We start from the raw sequence: 21,097 nt of genomic DNA on the forward strand, positions 1-21,097 counted from the left end.
ACACCTGGGGGGCTTGTTAAAACACAGGTTGCTGGGCTTCACCCCCAGAATTTTTGATTCTGTAGACTCTGAGTGGAGATGAGAAAAATTGCTGTTTTTCTCTTCTGCGGGAAGAGTCACACCAGCTCTGTAAGGCAACAAGCTGGACCAAGTTCTCCTGCATCAAAACCTTCTGTCGATGCGCTGCCAGAGCTTATTCTGCCCTCTCTGGCAGAGCCCTGTAGCCCCTCACTGCTCCCCATGGACAAGAGCCGCTAATGAGGAGGTGCTCAACCAGTCTTGGTTTGTCACACTCTTATTGTCCTCTGCTTTCAATAAGCTCCTATTTTCCATGTGCTCTTTTCCAGAGATGTTTTTGAGCAGAGTTTAGGACATTACACAGTGCCCAGGAACAGTGACTCTTTCGGAGTATGTGAGCCAGGAAAAAATAAAAGGGACACAGATAGTTAAGGAAAGCAAGATACACCCCTGACTATTGAGGCCTAGGGAAAGGAAGTCTGACAGGCAAGTACCCTTCCCTTCCAGTTCTTCTTTCACTTCTTGGCTATCTCCTATCTGCAAGGAACGAGGCTCACTTCGCATTCCACGGCAAACATGACTCTCACTCCCTCTTGGACAAAAAAGCCAAATCATTTTTTGTTTTACGTGTATGTAGTCACACAATTTGGAGACATTAGCACATGTACAGGTATGTGTGGGGGTTGGTGAGGCCAATCCCCCCTCCACAATTCCTCCTGGCTCCCCATCCTCCTTCATCCCTGTATCTGGAATCTCATCCACTCAGCTGGTTCAGCCAAAAAACAAGAAGTTACCTTCAACTTTGGCCTGGGGGATAAGCCTATATCCAGCCCCCATCTGCACTGCTTCCAAATTTTATACTAAATCTGCTCGTGTAATTTATCTGCATTGCTTCTGCACTCACTTGAGTCCCATCATCCCTCACCTGGTTGACTACAATACTGTCTGAACTGTGCTTTCTGTCCCCCCTCTTCTTTTATAATTTATTTTTTGATTGGAGGAAAATCACTTTGCAACATTGTGTTGGTTTCTTTCATACAACAGTGTGAATCAGCCATAAATGTGTGTATATATATACCTCCCTCTTAAGCCTCACTCCCCTCCCCTCCTCCCACCCCTCTAGGTCATCACAGAGCACTAGACTGGGTTCCCAGTGTCCCCACTCTTAATCTGGTACTATCTGTGCCTCACAAGTCAGCCAGAATGTTCCTTCTTTCTAAAATGTAAACGAGAGCCTGTCACTTAAAACCCTTCATTGTCTTCCTCTTGCGTTTTGAATAAAATGTCAACTCCTTACCATGTCCCTCCATGATATGACCCCTATTTCTCTCTATCTTTCTCTTTTATAATTCTCCCCTTAGCTTACACTCCTTCAGCTACTGGGGCCTTATTTCCATTGCTAGAACATACATATTTGTCCCCACTTTGGAGCACTGGTACTCACTATTCCCTCTGCCTGGAATGCTCTATTCCATATCTATGCAGGACTGCTTTCTTTAAAAGCATTAAACTCCTGTCATTAAACTTTTGGCTCCAAAATCACCTCTTCAATGAGGCTTCTTGGACATCCAATCTAAATCACTTGTACACCAATCCCTCTTCTCTCTGCATTTCACTCTTTTTTACAGCTCCTTGTTTTATTCTCTTCAAAGCATGTATTGATACTTGCTACTAACTTGTTCATTTATTTTTTTTACTGGTTATTTATTATCTATCTACTCACAGATGAATGAAAGCTCCATGAGATCAGAAAGTTCTGTCTTATTTGCCACTATGTGTTCAAATCCTAGGAAATGCCCAGCATAAATGTGTTGAATGAATGAATCACTGATTTGTATAGAAAGAACAAGATTGGTTCATTACTTATTTTATACCTGTTGCCTACCCAAGACTATTTGATGAGGCTGATAAAGTTCTGTTAACATTAGTCATGTTACTGTTGTCAAAATTCTATTAAAGAAATAGCATGGAATTTGGGGCTAACTTACACTCAGTATCAAATATATCCCAGCAGCCGTTGGGTCCTAGGACATGCTAAAATTGCTATTCCCCATCTATAAGTGAAGTTAGTTCAGAAAACATGTGGCATAAAAATGTTTTCTACTAGTAAAAAGGTTTCTGGATATTCTGCTTAAGAGATAAAAGAAATATATTTCAAAAAAACTAACAATGTTTACTAAGTTTCTAAGCTGAAGTCATAGTTCACCAATGAACAGAGCAAATTAAGTAATCAGAATACCTAGGTCCTGGTAGTTTAGAATCTGAAACAGAAAAATAGAAATATTCATTTACATAAAACACAACCATATAGTAATAGTAATAATAATAATATTTATTCTAATTTCTTATTATTCCTATGTAAAAGGATCTTCACATGTATTAACTTATTTGATCCTCATGACTATCCAGTGAAGTAGGCCCTGGTGGCTCAGGCGATAAAGAATCCGCCTGCAATGAAGGAGACCCAGGTTGGGAAGATCCCCTGGAGAAGGAAATGGCTACCCACTCCAGTATTCTTGCCTGAAAATTCCCACGGACAGAAGAGCCTGGGGGGCTACAGCCCATGGGGTCGCAAAGAGTCGGACACGACTGAGAGACTAACACTTTCACTTTCACAGGGCAATGTTATTACTGCCATTTTACATTTACATTTAATAGTTTACCTTAACTGAACTGAGTCACAGAGAGGTTAGTTAACTTGCCCACAGTTAGACACATCTAACCAGTGGTGAACAGAAAATACTACAAAGGGAATAGAAATAATAGTTTTCAAATCTGTAATACATTTATTTAGGATGTGAGCAATTCGGATGAACAAGTTATCTGTTTATATGTTAACAGTAATCAAAGTTTCTTGTTTAAAATGTAAAGTTGTGTTTTTTTAAAGAATAAAACCAATTAATTATCTTCCAAACAAAATAGAATAAACCCTTAAGTCAAATCACTAGCCTTAGCAGGATTCCTTTCTCTTTTAAACACGAAGCTATTCAGTGTGCATCCCATATCCCAGAACTGTTTTTGCTTGTGTGTTTGTTTGTTTTTGCTTTCAGGCAAAAAACCACAGGACTGGCCCTTCTTTGGAAATGTCTCTAGGCACAAGAAGCATGAAAGAAAGAGAGTGTAGTTGCTCAGTCATGTCCGACTCTTTGCGACCCCATAGACTATAGGCCCCCAGGCTCCTCAGTCCATGAAATTCTCTAGGCAAGAATAATGGAGTGGACTTCCATCACCTTATCCAGGGGATCTTCTCAACCCAGAGATCAAACCTGGGTCTCCGTCACTGCAGGTAGATTCTTCAGTGTCTGAGCCACAAGGGAACATGCCAGGCACCAGAAGCATGAGCTAGCCACAGATAAATTAGGATTAAATGTACAGTGAGATAAATTCAACCTCTTTCCTCCAAGCCCACAGATCATCTAGTTTCTCTTGAGAGAAGATGTTTCTATTCTTCCTGTGCTTTAAGAGAGTAAGGGATTTCCCCCAAAATAAGAAAACCCACACATTCATTAGGATTCCCTCTACTCAAGACACTCTACTTGATATGAGAACTACACTAAAAAGTTTACAGTGCATCTGTAGTTAGATGAGTAGATATAACATGAAATACATGATGTAGAATAATCTCAGCTGTTGCTTATGAAGAAGGGAAGATATCACAAGGTCAGAAGAGAGGGAGATCACTGTGAGTCAGAGAGAAGTGGAATTTGAGTTGGGTCTGGGAACAGGCGTGGTAGTTGGGATAACAGGGAAGAGGGAGCAATGAAGACTGTATAAGCAAGGACTTCAGGAGGTAGGAAAGAACCTGTTCTATTTGGGGAACAGGAAATAGAAGAGTTTGGCTGTTGCAGATGTTCAGGCATGTGTGGGAGTAGTAAGAAATAAGATTACTATGACATTTTTAGGCTATACTCTGAACAATCTTAGATCCTGTGCAATAGAGTTTGATGTGATTCTGTTGTCACTGAGGACTGAGGGCTTGTGAGCTGGTCAGTGATGTGTTCAAATGGATCCTTAAGAAAAGCTCATCTGGCATGAATTTCAGGAGACGGGGGAGTGAAGAGGCAGCAGAGCCAAGTAAGAGATTATCAAAACACTGTGTCACTCAGATTAAGAGCTATATTCAGTCTCTAATGGGCCTTGGAAGTTTGAAAACATACTTCCAAAGCACATACTTTAAACTTGGAGTTTAAAAACATACTTTCACTGGGTTTGCTGTTTAAAAACTAAAAATACACATGAATCGTCTTTCCACAGAAAATCCTGCCAACGGTACCTCTGAAACATGTCCAGAAGCCAGCCACTATCACCACTTCCATCTACCATCTTCTGACTTGACTGCCACCATCAACTCTCACCCAGTTTACTTCAGCAGTCTCCTTTTTTTCCCCACTCTTTCTCCAATGTAGAATATTCTCCACACAATATCCAGGGTGATCCTTTGGAAATTTAAGTCAGTATCGCTTTTCCTCTCAGAACATTCCCAGGGGCTCTGCTTCACACAGAATGTGATGGGCAATCCTGGTGGTGATCTCAGAGCTGCCGCTCTGTCTTCTCATTTACCTGCCACCCTATTATGCTTCAGAGAAGGCGATGGCACCCCACTCCAGTACTCTTGCCTGGAAAATCCCATGGACGGAGGAGCCTGGTAGGCTGCAGTCCATGGGGTCGCGAAGAGTCGGACATGACTGAGCAACTTCACTTTCACTTTTCCCTTTCATGCATTGGAGAAGGAAATGGCAACCCACTCCAGTGTTCTTGCCTGGAGAATCCCAGGGACAGGGGAGCCTGGTAGGCTGCAGTCCATGGGGTCACACAGAGTCAGACACGACTGAAGCTATTCTGCTTCAGCTGGGCTGTCTTAGCTGCACCCCTGCTTCCTCCTGCTTCAAGTCCTCTGTCTTTGCCATGCCCTCTTTCAGGACTCTCTTCCCCAAGGTGTTTGTATGACTAACTCCCTACTTCCCCACAAATGCTGTCTGAGAATTTGTCCTTTACCATCCATGTCAAAAACACCAACTTCGATCAATTCCATCCCTTTTACTCTTGCTTTTTTAAACCTCCTTTAATCAGTTGTCTCTTCTTCCCCACCAGAATCTCAGCTTCATGAGGGCAGAGAATACTTTTGTTCATGGCTATCTCCCCAGATCTTAGAACAGGGTCTGAGATAGACAATAAATACTTGCTATTGAATTATATAATCTTTTAAGAGTTAGAGGAAGGCTCTCTGTCTGCCGGGGCTCCCTGATACTTGCTCCAGTTGGTTGTGGTTCTGCCCACTCCTCCTGAGTGAGAAAGGAATGAAAATCAGGAAACAGCCTCTGTAGAAGGAGGAGATAGAAACAGCAGACAATCAGAGTCATTTGCCAAGCTTCACTGCCTCCTCAACTTAGCTGTTGGCTATTTTTGAGTTGAAAAATTGAATTTCCTTTAATAGCAATAACATGATAATCCCATTGTATCACAGATGCTGTAAGCCCATCAAAATCCATTTTCTCTTCCTCATGACACCCAAATATCCCAGCTCCCTGTGCAGTTGGGTGGGGCCATGTGACAGCTTCAGCCAATGGAAAGTGGCTGAAAACACTGTGTGCCACTTCTAGGTCTGGCCTATAAAAGAAAATTGAACAAAGCAAATCAAATGTAACAAACAAACAACAACAACAAAAACTTTCTGCATAAGAGCTTCTGTGCTCTTTCCCTTTCTGTCTGCTAGATATCATTCCATACTCAGGGAAATCTTGGAATCCTCATGTTGAAGCTAGCATAGCCTCTGTCTGCCCAGATCCCTGAACGATAGCATAGAGCAGAGGTGACAATGACTTGAAGACCTGGCTATTGATTCTGAGCCATGGTATACTGTGGGTCCATTTGTTAACATATAATATTTGTCCATTTGTTGTCTATTGGTAAGTTGTATCTGACTCTTTGCAACCCCATGGACTCCTCTGTCCATGGGATTTCCCAGGCAAGATGCTGGGGTGGGTTGCCATCTCCTTCTCCAGGGGATCTCCTCAACCCAGGGAGGATACCCACACTTTAAAAAAGTTCATTGCTTACATAAAATTCAGATTTAACTGGGCATCCTGTATTTTTATTTGCCACATATGGCAAACTTATGATAAGAATAAAGTCAAGTATCCATACAGAGACTTGTACATGAATGTTTATAGCAGCATTATTCATAATAGTGAAAAGGTGAAAATACCTCAAAGTCCATCAGTGGACAAATGGGTAAACAAAATGTAGTGAATACATATAAAGAATAGTATTTGGCCATGTAAAGGAGTGAAGTGACAATACAAGCTACAACAAGGATTGAACCTGAAAACATTATACTAAATGAAAGAAGTCAGTCACAAAAATTCACATACTATATGATTTCATTCACAGGAAAGTCCAGAAGAGGGGATTGTGTAGAGACATAGAACATGGATTAGTGGTTACATGAGGCTGGGAGTAGAGGGGATAAGGGTAGAGTAAGGTTAACAGTTGAAGGATTCATGGTTTCTTCTTCTTTTTTTTTTAATTAGTTTATTTTCTATTTTTTAACTTTACAATATTGTATTTGTTTTGCCATACATTGACATGAATCCAACATGAGTGTACATGTTTTCCCCCTGGAGGTTCTGGAGAACCCCCTCTTGAAGTGATAAAAATATTCTAAAGTTGACTATGGTAATGATTGCACATTATTTGTTATGTTCTAAAGACTGTTGAATCATATTAAATGTATAACTATAGGGACTTCCCTGGAAGCCCAGCGGTTAAAGGCTCTGGGCTTCCAATGCAGGGGACTCAGGTTTGATCTCTGGTCAGCGAACTAAGATCTCACATGTTGCATGGCATGGCCAAAAAGCAAAAATAAATGTTTTAAGCAATAAACAAATGTGCAATTATACATTTATATTATAGTATATGAATTCTATCTCAGTAAATCTAATTTTAAAGAGTCACTTGTTTCATTTTTAAACACATAAAAATGAGCAAAAATGTTTTTCTTTGTAGGTATCAGTGAACGAAGTCAAACAATATTTATCAAATATATTGCAACGAAGAAAACCAATTAATGTAATCAGTAAAAAAGAAAATCTCTTAGAAAATAAGAAGAATCGGCATAAACTAAGACGAAAAGGAATTCAAAATAAAGATCTCTGGAAAAGAAATAAAGATCACTGTAAGTAGAATTCCCTCTCACATATAAATTAAAAATGACTTCATGTAATTTAAAATCAAATTTTATAACTACTTTCCAAGAAATCTTTGGACATAATCATAAAGATTTATACCCATGAAAGCCTTAAATTTTTTTAGCTTCTATCCCCTGACTGGATTTGGAATTTGTACCAGTGATAACAAGCAAGGTATGACTCATGGATTAAAAAAGTCTATAATTAGGTGAAATATATTCTGCTAATGGAAACTCTCATACTCTGAAGAAAACTAAAGTTAATACAGAACCCTTTTTTTCTGGTCTAGCAATATAAAACTCTCTCTAGTAAAGCCATACCTGATTAGTTGATAGATTTCTCTGTTGCAAGAAGAATCTAGAAAAATATAAATAATGTCTACATAGGTTCTGTGTGCAGGAGCTCACTTACAAAATTTAAGACATTTTCAACATTCAAGTGTGGTATGTGAAAGCTTTCTCTTTTAACAAATATGTACGAATGTCTATCATTTAACATCTTATGTAAGACAGGGATTCTTCTTTGGCAGAGAAAAATTAAGAACACCAGTTTTTAATGGCATTATAAAAATAATATGTACATATCTTAAAGTTATTTTAAATCTAAATCATAAACACTGAAACATACATTTGACCATTTTTTGACATAGAAACATGGCTTGCCATTTGTTTAGATTGGTATTTCCAGTGTAAACCACACTCAAACTGTATCATCTATGATTTCCCATCTCAGGTTTTTAATGAAACAAAGTGCTAAAAATGTTTGTGGAACAACTATGAGCAAAATCCTCCCAGATATTTGCTGACTTTCCCCCCAGTCATATATAAATGGTTTACCCACAATTAAATTTGATAACTTTTAGTGGCTCTCTTTATCACATTTTTTCATAATATTTTGATCACTTTACATAGAAACATTTTCTTTTTGCACTTATTTTAGTAAGTTTGCATATTGTTTGATTAAATTCTGTAATTATAATAACAGTACAATTGATACAAATAGATTGGCAACAAGCACTCCTAATCTTTGGTAAATATGCAAAGGGTGGGAACAGAAGTAACATCTGTACTAAAGAGCATCCCACTAGCCACAAAACATTCAATATGCTGTGGATGTCAGTCTGTAAGTTGCATAGAAGATATGAAAATCATTGATTAATTTGGCGAATAAGGTAGGTAGAGATTGATAAAGAGAGCATCTGCTTTTTAAAAGAGTAACTAATGTCACCCTTCAAATGAGATCCTTTTCCCTTATATGGAACTGGTTGTATTATGCCTAATAATAATAAATAATAAGCTAACTCTAATTGAGCATCTCCCATATTGTTTTAATGTTTAGTCAACTTAAGATAGGTTATATGATTTCCACTTTATAAGATGTGAAACTTGCAACACAGAGAAATAAAGTAATTTTCTTAACAGTATAAAAACATTATTTAATAGGGAAACTAGGATTTGAACTTAGTCTGGTGCCAAAATCCTCTAGCTCTTAGGGGACCATATGCATCTCACAAAGTAAGTGGACAGTATTTTGCAAGTCAGCATGGGACAAGTGCTTTTAATCCCATGCTTCTCAAAATGGCTTAGGGCAAATATTGAACCAAATGGCAAAGATGCTCAATTTCCTGAACACAAAATTTACTTGATGATTTAAGGGAAATAAATAATTGTAAATATAATAATTGAAAACATTTTGATTTTAGAACTAATGGTATAATGTATACAGTATATTTCAAAACTCACAGTTTGAATTATCAAACCTAAGACTTTAAAAAAAATGATTTCCTCTCCTCCACATCTCTAGGGAGTGTACATGCATTCATCGCTGCCTATCAAAATGTTTCAAGAACATTTGAGAAGCCCTGTGTTACAACAGTCATAACATCCATTCATAAAGATTTACATAAATTAGAAAATGTTTCCTTCTGGCAGAAGTATTATAAGTATTGGAAAGTGATCACTAGTAATAAAAGCAATAATTAGAAATTGAGAACCAAGGGATTCCAGAAGAGAAAGAGAGGCTAGTTTTAGAGCTGGAAAGACTCTTACTGACTCTAGTCTCTGCTTGATCTTTATGAGTCTTGCCTTGATGAAGATTTTAAATTTTTAAAATCTTAATATTTTAAGACTATTTTCCCATAGTTATCCCAAAAGATTGGTTCACTGCCCAGTTGAAGAGTTGGCTCTATATAGGACATAAAAATGTTGACATGCGTGTTACTTGAAGTATCAGGTAGGATTTTTACAAGATTTAAATGACACATTTAAACTGAGTCATATTAGTTCAGTTCAGTTCAGTCACTCAGTCATGTCCGATTCTTTGCGACCCCATGGACTGCAGCACACCAGGCCTCCCTGTCCATCACCTACTACTGGAGTTTACTCAAACTCATGTCCATTGAGTCAGTGATGCCATCCAACCATCTCATCCTCTGTCTTCCCCTTCTCCTGCCTTCAATCTTTCCCAGTATCAGGGTCTTTTCCAATGAGTCGATCTTCACATGAGGTAGCCAAAGTATTGGAGTTTCAGCTTTACCATCAGTCCTTCCAATGAATATTCAGAACTGATTTCCTTTAGGATGGACTGGTTTGGTCTCCTTGCAGTCCAAGGGACTCTCAAGAGTCTTCTCCAACACCAGAGTTCAAAAACATCAATTCTTCAGCACTCAGCTTTCCTTATGGTCCAACTTTCGCATCCATACATGACTACTGGGAAAACCATAGTTTTGACTATACAGACCTTTGTTGGCAAAGTAATGTCTCTGCTTTTTAATAGGTTGTCTTGGTTTTTCATGACTTTTCTTCCAAAGAGCAAGCATCTTTTAATTTCATGGCTGCAGTCACCATCTGCAGTGATTTCGGAGTCCAAGAAAGTAAGTTTAATCAAGGGCCTATTTCTGAAAGGGCACACAGAGTGTAGAGAATCCACAAAGTAAACCTCCCCGCCCCCCCCCAGTATAGTAACAGCAATTGCATTACCACCTCTAGGTCTGAAGGGTCTTAGGGCAGCCGTGGTTGCAGTGATGCCGAGAAAGAAAGCAAGAGGTGTATGGAGAGGGCTCTCTAATAGAAGTATGACCTTAGATCAAGGACAGAGCCAGACCATAACAACCCAGACCTGGGGAACCAGGGAATAAAGACTAGAACTTAACTCTCTTCCTACCCTTCAGACTTCCAGGTGGTGCCTCCCAGCCAAATCTAAGCAGAAGCTAGAGGACAAAGGAGTCCTTTGAAGAAGCCAATGTAGGCATAGAGCAGGATGGAATGGCTCTAGAAAGACAATCAGAAGACAACCAGGCTTTTAAACAAGGGAAATTAAACAGCATTAACTGAAAGGAGGAGGACTTTAGTGGCATGCATTAGAAGCATAGTTATTAAAAGTAATATTATAGAATCTTAGAATTAGGAAACGTTAGTGGTCATCTCGGCCAGCATCTTTCATCAGATATTCCAGGCAGATAATACCAGCTCCTACTTAAATACATGTGACTAAGCTTACTGTGTCATACAGGGCAGCCTGTGACATTATTGAAGATATCTCTTTCTTATAAAGTTTTTAACTTACATTAAACCAAAATCCCTTCCCCATCATGATCTTAGGCAGCTGGAGCTGGGCAGAATAATCCTGCTATGGATATGAACTCCAGTCATGGAGCTGTTGCCCCTCATCCTCACTGAATACTGTGGCATGTGCACATTGTTTTACCCACTTCCAGTGATGATCCATAACAAAGTTAGAGCAAGCTGAAATCTTTTCTCACCAAAAAATACTACACCAGTGTATCAATCAGGGTTCAACCAGAAAAAAAGAACCAGTAGGAGATATATATTTGAAGATTTATTGTAAGCTACTGGCTTACATTATTATTATGGCATCTGGCAGGGCAAGTCCAAAATCCATGGGGTAGTTTATCAACAAGGGCAAACAGAAATTCTTGGGAAGGACCTGAAGCTGTTGTTCACAGCTGGAATTTTTTCGTCTTCAGAGAAACCTCAATTCCATTCCTAAGGCCTTTCAACTGTTTGAATCAGATAGACCAAGATCATCTAGGATAACTTCTCTTACTTAAACGTGCCTGCTAAATACTGTCACAGCAACAACTAGATTCATGTTGAGTTTAATAACTGGGGACTATATCCTCACCAAGAAGAAACATAGAACTGTCCATCACAACCAAGTATCTCCTCATCCTTATGTGTTCATCTAAATTTTTTAATCTAAGTGAAATATTTTACATTTATGTCTATTAGTTTCATTGTGTTCATTTGGGATTATTTCAACCTATTGATTATATCAATCAAACTCTCCCAGTTTTCTGTCATTCAAATTTTTTATGAGCATGCCTATCAATCTTTTATCCAAATCCTTGTAGAAGGTAACAAGGCTGGACCAAGTTTAGAGCCTAGAGCCCACAAAAATCCATCATAAATCTCTAGTATTATATTCACCCACTGATGACAGATAAAAATCTACACGTGATAAGGTTGAAAACATAAAATTTTAGTTATGAGAATGCCTTATACAGAGTGCACTGCCCTTGTTTGGGAAGACGCCTTAATAAGCATTGGTAGACAGAAAATAGGCAAACACCTCTTCCTGTTCCCCCATCTCCAACCCCATGCAGAAGTCTGGCATCAGGAAACTGTAGAATTAGCAGTTAAAAAAGTAGAGAAAGCCATGGAGAAGTAAACCTTCCTTAGACAGAAGGTTTACAAGTTGTAAAATGAACCAGGAACATGGGTTATATATACATGGTTATTGTGCTCAGTCACTCGGTTATATCTGACTCTTTGCGACCCATGGACTGTAGCCCACTAGGCTCCCCTGTCCTTGGGATTTCCCCACCAATAATCCTGAAGTGGGTTGCCATTTCCTCCTCTAAGGAATCTTCCCAAACCAAGGATTGAACGTGCATCTCCTGCATTGGCAAGCAGATTCTTTACCACTGTACCACTTGGGAAGGCATATATGATTATAGAACTGGTTTAAAACATTGTTAAATTTCATTCTCATTCAGTTTCCATTTCAACATTTTGTGCATAAAATATCATAAAACATAGGATATAGGTGTTTTATATAAATGCTACTCCTCAGACTTGTTAGTCCTTCAGAAAAGAAAAATGAGGTTTAACCTAACATTATCCAAACAACTTCCTAATTCTTAGTGATCATATCTCCTTAACTCAAGGTCATAAACTATGTATAAAAATTTGTTCAAAAAATTAGAAATTAGGGAGATTGACATCAAGCTGTTTCTAGAATATGAATGTGTTTTCCCACATCTTGAAAGTAGAGGATAGCAGCCATTCTGACCAGCGTGAGATGGTACCTCATTGTGGTTTTGATTTGCATTTCTCTGATAATGAGTGATGTTGACCATCTTTTCATGTGTTTGTTAGCCATCTGTATATCTTCTTTGGAGAAATGTATGTTTAGTTCTTTGGCTCATTTTTTGATTGAGTCGTTTATTTTTCTGGAACTGAGCTGCAGGAGTTGCTTGTATATTTTTGAGATTAATTCTTTGTCAGTTGCTTCGTTTGCTATTATTTTCTCCCATTCTGAAGGCTGTCTTTTCACCTCGCTTATAGTTTCCTTTGTTGTGCAAAAGCTTTTAAGTTTAATTAGGTCTCATTTGTTTATTTTTGCTGTTATTTCCATTACTCTGGGAGGTTGGTATAGAAGATCCTGCTGTGATTTATGTTGGAGAGTGTTTTGCCTATGTTTTCCTCTAGGAGTTTTATAGTTTCTGATCTTACGTTTAGATCTTTAATCCATTGCAGCACTGTTTATAATAGCCAGGACATGGAAGCAACCTAGATGTCCATCAGCATACAAATGGATAAGAAAGCTGTGGTACATATACACAATGGGATATATTACTCAGCCATTAAAAAGAATACATTCGAATCAGTTCTAATGAGGTGGATGAAACTGGAGCCTATTATACAGAGTGAAGTAAGCCAGAAAGAAAATCACCAATACAGTATACTAATGCATATATATGGAATTTACAAAGATGGTAATGATGACCCTATATGCAAGACAGCAAAAGAGACACAGATGTATAGAACAGTCTTTTGGACTCTGTGGGAGAAGGCGAGGGTGGGATGATTTGAGAGAATAGTATCGAAACATGTATATTATCATATGTGAAACAGATCACCAGTCCAGGTTTGATGCATGAGACAGGGCGTTCAGGGCCAGTGCACTGAGATGACCCTGAGGGATGGGATGGGGAGGGAGGAGGGAGGGGGGTTCAGGATGAGGAACACATGTACACCCATGGCTGACTCATGTCAGTGTATGGCAAAACCACTACAATATTGTAAAGTAATTAGCCTCCAATTAAAATAAATCAATTAAAAAACAACAGCAACAAAAAAAAAGAAATTAGAGGAACTATTTACCAATTTTCAGAATTCTACCAGATTTTCCTTTTCCTAGAGGTTGAAACTATAACCAGTAGCATTTGTATTCCCTTTACTTCAAGACAAGATCTATACCTAACATTGTGTCTGTCATACTTAATATGAATAAATATTTGCTGAATTAAATTGAGTTGAATTCTTCCTGTACAGAGCTAAGATGTAAACTCAGATCTTCTGAATTCAGGTTCAGCACTCTCTATAATATAGGTGCTACATAAAAATAATAAAACCTTAGGAATTCCCTGGTGGTACAGTGGTTAGGACTTGGTGCTTCCACTGATATGGGCCTAGGTTGGCTCTCTGGTCATGGAAATAAGATCCCACAAGCTGTGTGGCATGACCAAAAATAAATGAATAATAACAATAAAGCCTTACATTTTTAGAGTACATTTGAATAGTGTTTTAGAGCTGAACACAATACTTTAACATCCCATTACAATTTTTTAATGGCCTGCTCATTTTCTCTCAGGGTATCTTATCACTATAATTTCAACAATTAATACTTCCTTCTGAGTCAGAATTGAGTCTAATAGAGTAATTATCTTTGTTAAATTGTTAGCAAGACAAATCAATAATTAATCATACAGTGGGAAGAGTGGAGTCTATTCCTGCAGGAGACTGGAACACTAGCTTCTTTGTCCTTCCTGACCAGACACTTCCTGGCAGTTCTTGGAATTAAATCATCATTAATTTTTGTGATCAGACCATATCACTCTTGCATGCTTGGTTGGCAGGGGGCTGTGTCTTGGAATCTTACTTTAAGCCAGTCTCCACATATTTTTTTCCTCACTTCTGGAGTCTGTGATCAGCTAGGCTAAGTTTATCGTTTGATAAACTTTATTGACTTTGGAATGTATGTGAGGACCCTGGGAAGTGCCATGCAGATTCTCTCTTTAAGGGGGAACTTGTTGCCCAGATGCTGAGAGTACAGTTCACAGACAGCCTTCAGCAGCAGTTCCTTCAGGGACTATCTTAGGTGCAGACAACTGCATAACCCAAGGTTATGCCTCCTTCCAGGGAAAGCCCACTTCCAACGACTAATCAATTTAGGTGCATAAAGCCTTGACCATGTCAGCCTGATTGGGACAAGTTAGAAGTTAGAAGAGACATGTTAACTCCAGAGCGCCCTGTGTGGTCAGGAAAGGGTTTTAATGGGCTTTGAGAGTCCCTTGGACTGCAAGGAGATCCAACCAGTCCATCCTAAAGGAGATCAGTCCTGGGTATTCATTGGAAGGACTGATGTTGAAGTTGAAACTCCAATACTTTGGCCACCTCATGCGAAGAGCTGACTCATTGGAAAAGACCCTGATGCTGGGAAAGACTGAGGGCAGGAGGAGAAGGGGACAACAGAGGATGAGATGGCTGGATGTCATGATCGACTCGATGGACATGGGTTTGGGTGGACTCAGGGAGTTGGTGATGGACAGGGAGGCCTGGCGTGCTGTGATTCATGGGGTTGCAAAGAGTTGGACACGACAGAGCAACTGAACTGAAGTGTTACCACTTGCAAGCTTGTTCACCATGTGACAAGCCAATAAATCAAGAGAGGGGTTGCTGGGGTGAGGAATAGTGATTTTATTCAGAAAATCAGCAGATGGAAAAGATGATGTATTAGTGTTCCAAAGAACCATCTTACCTGAATTAGAATTCAGGCTTCTTTTGTACTAAAATGGGAAAAGTATGACTTGTTGAAAACTTTTTGGTGTAGGAATCCTTTATTCTTGCAGCTGTCCAAGCAGATCTTGTCACAATGTTCCTATAAGCCTATTATCCTCCAGCAAGACAATTGTTATTTTCTGTTCTACAACTTTTTAACTCTATATGAATGGGAAAGTGTTATGCCTTTAAAGATTAGAAACTTGAGAATAGGCAGTCATGTATATTTCAGGCTACAGGCAACATTCTTTTACAAAAGATGCAGAGCCAGCTTGAAAAAGCACAGGCAACAGAGCACAGGGTTAGAGTGAAAGGAATAGATGCACTATGGAGTCAGGCTTATTCTTTGTTACAGGTCTGCATCATAGCTTCTCTCTCTGCCCAATCCAACTTCTCCCCCAGAAACCCAAGGTTACCTCTTAATAACTAACCTCAAAAAAGTCTGGTTACCAGGGAACCCAATCTGTGTACCCTTTAATAGCTTTCCTATTACTTACTGAAAGTTTTCTTTGAATCAACACGTTTTGCAAATGAATTGATTTTTATTTTTTAAATCACTGAAGCTCTCCTATTCTGCAAAATGGTGATCTAATCCAATATAAAAATCCTACTGCTACAAATAGCTAAAATTTACACCTAAAGTATACCAAAACTCTTTTTAAATGCAGAGCTGGACTCACAAGAAACTGAAATCCCCAGGTGCTAGAAATAATGGAAAATAAGCCTGTAAATTGATGTTTTGGCAAGCTGTAATCAGAGCTGGTAATGGATGAGCCTTGAATTTTAATCCTAGGCTGGGTAAATAAAATAGACATAAGGATTTTTGACAAGAGAATTGGAATTAAGAGCTATGAGTAAGGCTAAGAGTCTCATAATGGTGTGCATACAGTGAAAGGAGAGATTAGGAAATACAAACAAATCACCCACACCATTATAGGCAAGTATCAAGGAAGCTGTTCCTCCACTTGTGCTCTCACAGGGAAAAGCATCTCCCTGGAGAAAACTTACACCACATCCCTGCACCTTATTTAGATTTGAATTTGAATTTATGCCACCCAGTATTTTTGTGAATACTTTTCAAGCCAATATGTTCATGTATATGAATTTCCTTCTACCAATAAGTTGATAAATCTGGAAACCTGACAGAAGCAACACAAAATCACTTTTTGGAGAAATATTTCCACAATTTCTACATTAAAAACCTTATTGGAGATAAGCTTGCATGAAAAAAAAATTTTAATGCACCAAGTTAAAAAAATTCTACTCATTGAAAATCAGTTTGCAAGTACATGCATCCACCCCCACACACACACCCCTCCCACGAACACACAATATAAGGCATAGACCCCCCAAGTTGATGAAAATAAATCTATGAAATAAATGTATTTTTAAATGATTAAGAAACCATAAGAAAAAATAGAAGGCATCATGAAAAATGAGTGAGCATCTGTGCCAAAGAACCAAACAGAACTAAGGAAAAACAAAAGCATATTCATTTAAATTAAATGAGCAGATGGGTAAACAGAAAAATTAGACACTGTTGAAGAGAACATTAATGAAATAAGAAAAGATCAGAAGAAATTGCCCTGAATGCAGCTCATAAAGAAAATATAAAGTGAAGATAAGAGACCTTTAGATTAAAATAAAAATATTGTACTTGGTTGTATACCATTTTCAAGACATATACTTTAAGCATGACACAAAAAGACTTAAAGTAAAAGGATTGAAATGATATCTCAAGCAATACTAAGCAAAAGAAAGCTACTATTAATTTTACACAGAACAGACTTCAAGGTAAAGACATTTAACAGAGAGAAAGCATCATCACATAGTGTTCATAAGAACAATTCACCAGAATGATACAATGTTGATATTGAAAAATTAAGGAAAATCTGTTAAACTATGAGAATTAATAGAGTTTGGAAAAGTTGCCAGATTTAAAAATTAATATATAAAACTCAATAGCATTTCTGTATGTGATATATGAAAAGCAAAATATAATGAAATTACTAAAGTATTATTTAAAATAGCAATAGAAAGTAAAAGTTACCTAAGAATAAATCTAATAAAAGATATACAAGATGTTTGAGAAAGGGAAAAGCATAAAACCTTTTTGAATAATATATAAAAGAAATGCTGCTGCTGCTGCCGCTAAGTCACTTCAGTCGTGTCCGACTCTGTGCGACCCAATAGATGGCAGCCCACCAGGCTCCCCCGTCCCTGGGATTCTCCAGGCAAGAATGCTGAAGTGGGTTGCCATTTCCTTCTCCAATGCATGAAAGGGAAAAGTGAAAGTGAAGTCACTCAGTCGTGTCCGACTCCTAGTGACCCCATGGACTGCAGCCTACAAGGCTCCTCCGCCCATGGGATTTTCCAGGCAAGAGTACTGGAGTGGGTTGCCATTGGCTTCTCTGATAAAAGAAATGAATAAATAGTTATTATGATTGTGAATGGGAAAATTCAAAATTGTAAGATATTATATCTTGTCAAATTAGCTTAAAAATTGATCAAGAGGATTTTCATGGTATGTGACAAACTAATTTTAAAAGTATATATGAAAAATGGGCAGAAGACCTACACAGATGTTTCTCCAAAGAAGACATACAGATGGCTAATAAACACATGAAAAGATACTCGACTTCGCTCATTATTAGAGAAATGTGAATGAAAAGTACGATGAGGTATCAGGTCATACCAATCAGAATGACCATCACCAAAAAACCTACAAACAATGAATGTTGGGGAGTATGTGGAGAAAAGGGAACCCTCTTGCACTGTTGGTAGGAATGTAAATTGATACAGCCACTATGGAAAACAGTATGAAGATTCCTTTAAAAACTAGGAATAAAACTACCATATGACCCAGCAGTCCCACTACTGGGCACATCCCCTGAGAAAATCACAATTCAAAATGACACATGTACCCCAGTGTTCACTGCAGCACTATTTACAATAGCTAGGACATAGAAGCATCCTAGAAGTCCATCGACAGATAAATGGATAAAGAAGTTGTGGTACATATATACAATAGAATATTGTTGTTGTTTATATGCTAAGTTGTATCCAACTCTTTTGCGACCACATGGACTCCTCCAGGCTTCTCTATCCATGGGATTTCCCAAGCAAGAACACTGGAGTGGGTTGCCATTTCCTTTTCCAGGAGATCTCCCGACCCAGGGATTAAACCCACATCTCCTGAATTGGCAGGTAGATTCTTCACCACTGAGCCACTAAGGAAGTGAATATTACTCAACCATAAAAAGGAAGGAATTTGAGTCAGTTGTAGTGAGGTAGATGAACCTGGAGCCTGTTATACAGAATGAGGTAAGTCACAAGGAGTAAAACAAATATTATATACCAACTCATATATATGGAATCTAGAGAAATGGTATTTATGAACCTATTTGCAGGGAAGGAATGGAGATGCAGATGTAGAAAATGGACTTGTGAACATAGCAGGGAAAGGAGAGGGTTGGAAGAACTGAGAGAGTAGCATTGACATATATACACTACTGTGTGGGAAATAGGTAACTAGTGGGAAGCTGCTATATAGCACAGGAAGCCTAGCCTGGTGCTCCGTGATGACCTAGAGGGATGGGATGGGGGAGAGGTTGGGAGGGAGGCTCATGAAGGAGGGTATATATATATATATATATATATATATATATATATATACATAGTTATGATTGATGTGTTGTTGTACGGCAGAAGCCAACATAACACTGTAAAGCAATTATCCTCCAATTAAAAAAATAAATTTTAAAGTATGTGTGAAAGCAAGTCTAAAAATAGCCAAGATGCTTCTGAAGTAGAATGATAAGGGGAACTTGTCCCACTAGATTCTTCCTATAAAATGATATTTTGGTACATAGATTGAAAAATAGAAGAGAGTCTAGAATCAGTCTTATATATACAGAGGACTTTGGTATGTAATGACAGAGGTGCAATTACATCTTCTTTATCTATTCATCTACTGATGGGCACTCAGGTTGTCTACATATCTTGGCTATTGTGAATACAGAAGTGATGAATACACAGGGGCATATATCTTTTCAAGTTAGTGTTTTCATATTCTTTGGATAAATACCCAGAAGTGGAATTGCTGGATCACATGGTAGTGCTAGTCTTAATTTTTTGAGGAACTTCCATACTTTTTCCCATAGTGTCTGCACCAATTTACATTCCCAACAGTATATAAGGGTTCCTTTTTCTTCACACCCTCACCAACACTTATTTCTTGCCATTTACCTGAAAGGGGAAAACAACCAAAGGTCAATAAATATACTTAACTTCATTTATAATTGCAGAAACAAATTCAATAGCAAAGATTAATTATTTCACACTGATTAGCAAAACTAAAAGATGGCCCCATGAGTGATCCAGAATGTGAAGAAACAATAACTCTCATATATCACTAGTGAGAGTGAAGTTTGGTATAACTTCTTTGAACAGCAATGTGGTAATATTTAGTAAAGCTTAAGATGCATATATTTCACTCTGCGCATGTACTTTTAGATAAGTTCTCACACATCTGTAGAAGAAAATGTGCACAAGGATTTTCATTGTAGAACTGGTTTTGGTAGCATAGAAGTGGAAAAACCGAATGTTCATGGAAGGCCTAGGAGAAATAATGATGGAATGAATAAATAAACTGGGCTTCCCTGATAGCTCAGTTGGTAAAGAATCCGCCTGCAATGCAGGAGATCCCAGTTGATTCCTTGGTCGAGAAGATCCGCTGGAGAAGGGATAGGCTACCCACTCCAGTATTCTGGCCTGGAAAATTCCATGGACTGTATAGTATATGGGGTTGCAAGGAGTCGGACATGACTGAGCGACTTTCACTTTCACTTTCATTCATGCGAAGAATTTTGACCAGACAATTGCCACTGTTAAAATGAATGAATGAAGCTTGCTTGAATCAAGATGAATAGATCTCAAACAGTGAAAAAGTTAGTTGCAAAAGTATATACAGTATGATGCTATTTAAGTATAGAAATAACATTGGGTACACACATGTAGTAAAAGAGCTACACAGTGGATTTTCCTAGTGGTACAGTACATAAGAATCAGCCTGATAATCCAGGGGACGCAGGTTCAATCCCTGGTCCAGGAAGATTCCGCATGTCACGGAGCAACTAAGCCTGTGTGCCACAACTACTGAACCCAAGCTCTAGAGCCTGTGAGCCACAGCTACTGAGCCCACCTGTTGCAACTACTGAAGCCTGCGTGCTCTAGTGTACTCTAGCCACAACTACTGAGCCTGGGTGCCGCAGCTGTTGAGGTCTGCAAGCCCAATAGCCTGTGCTCCACAACAAGGGCAGCCACAGCAATGTAAAGCCCACACATCACAACTAAAGAAGAGCCTCCCCTCTCCACAACTAGAGAAAGACTGTGCACAGCAACGAAAGACCCAGAACAACCAAATAAATGAAGAGCTGCACAGCAACTTCAGGAAAATACCCACCTCTGAAGAGGGTACAAGGGACAGGTTTGTGGGAGGAGGCTTGCCTGTGTCTGTACATTGTTTCCTTACAATTGATACATAAAACAAATAAGGCAAAATGTTACCACCTGTTACACTGTGTGTGTGAGGCTGGGAGGGTGATAGTGAGGGATGCTTCATTTTCTGTACTTTTTTTTTGTATGTTTGAAATGTTTCATAGTTATTTAGAAAAAATAGAAATTAGCATCACTTGACATAAAAAGAATCTACAGGTGAATATATATTAAGTATTTTAACTATCAAAGCTTTGAAGTTTGTGTGTGTACCACTTAAAATTATTTTATGAGGTGAGATAAAATTGGGAG

General features: G+C 38.5%; 1 protein-coding gene across 11 annotated transcripts in view; it reads left to right on the top strand.

The window, feature by feature from the left end:
- The window catches only part of SEL1L2 (SEL1L2 adaptor subunit of SYVN1 ubiquitin ligase), a 123,546-nt gene that overhangs the window by 43,973 nt on the left and 58,476 nt on the right, over nt 1–21,097 (top strand). For all 11 annotated transcript variants that reach the window (XM_081556505.1, XM_081556508.1, XM_081556501.1 and 8 more), the window contains one exon: nt 7,024–7,192. Coding sequence is in view for 3 of the 11 variants with exons in the window: in XM_081556499.1 (XP_081412625.1) it covers nt 7,024–7,192 (169 nt within the window). In the remaining 8 variants the exon portion in view is untranslated. The remainder of the gene's footprint in view (nt 1–7,023; nt 7,193–21,097) is intronic.

Source organism: Giraffa tippelskirchi, chromosome 13 (assembly GCF_054371585.1).
Source record: "Giraffa tippelskirchi isolate mGirTip1 chromosome 13, T2T-mGirTip1v1.2.pri, whole genome shotgun sequence".
Taxonomy (NCBI): domain Eukaryota; kingdom Metazoa; phylum Chordata; class Mammalia; order Artiodactyla; family Giraffidae; genus Giraffa; species Giraffa tippelskirchi.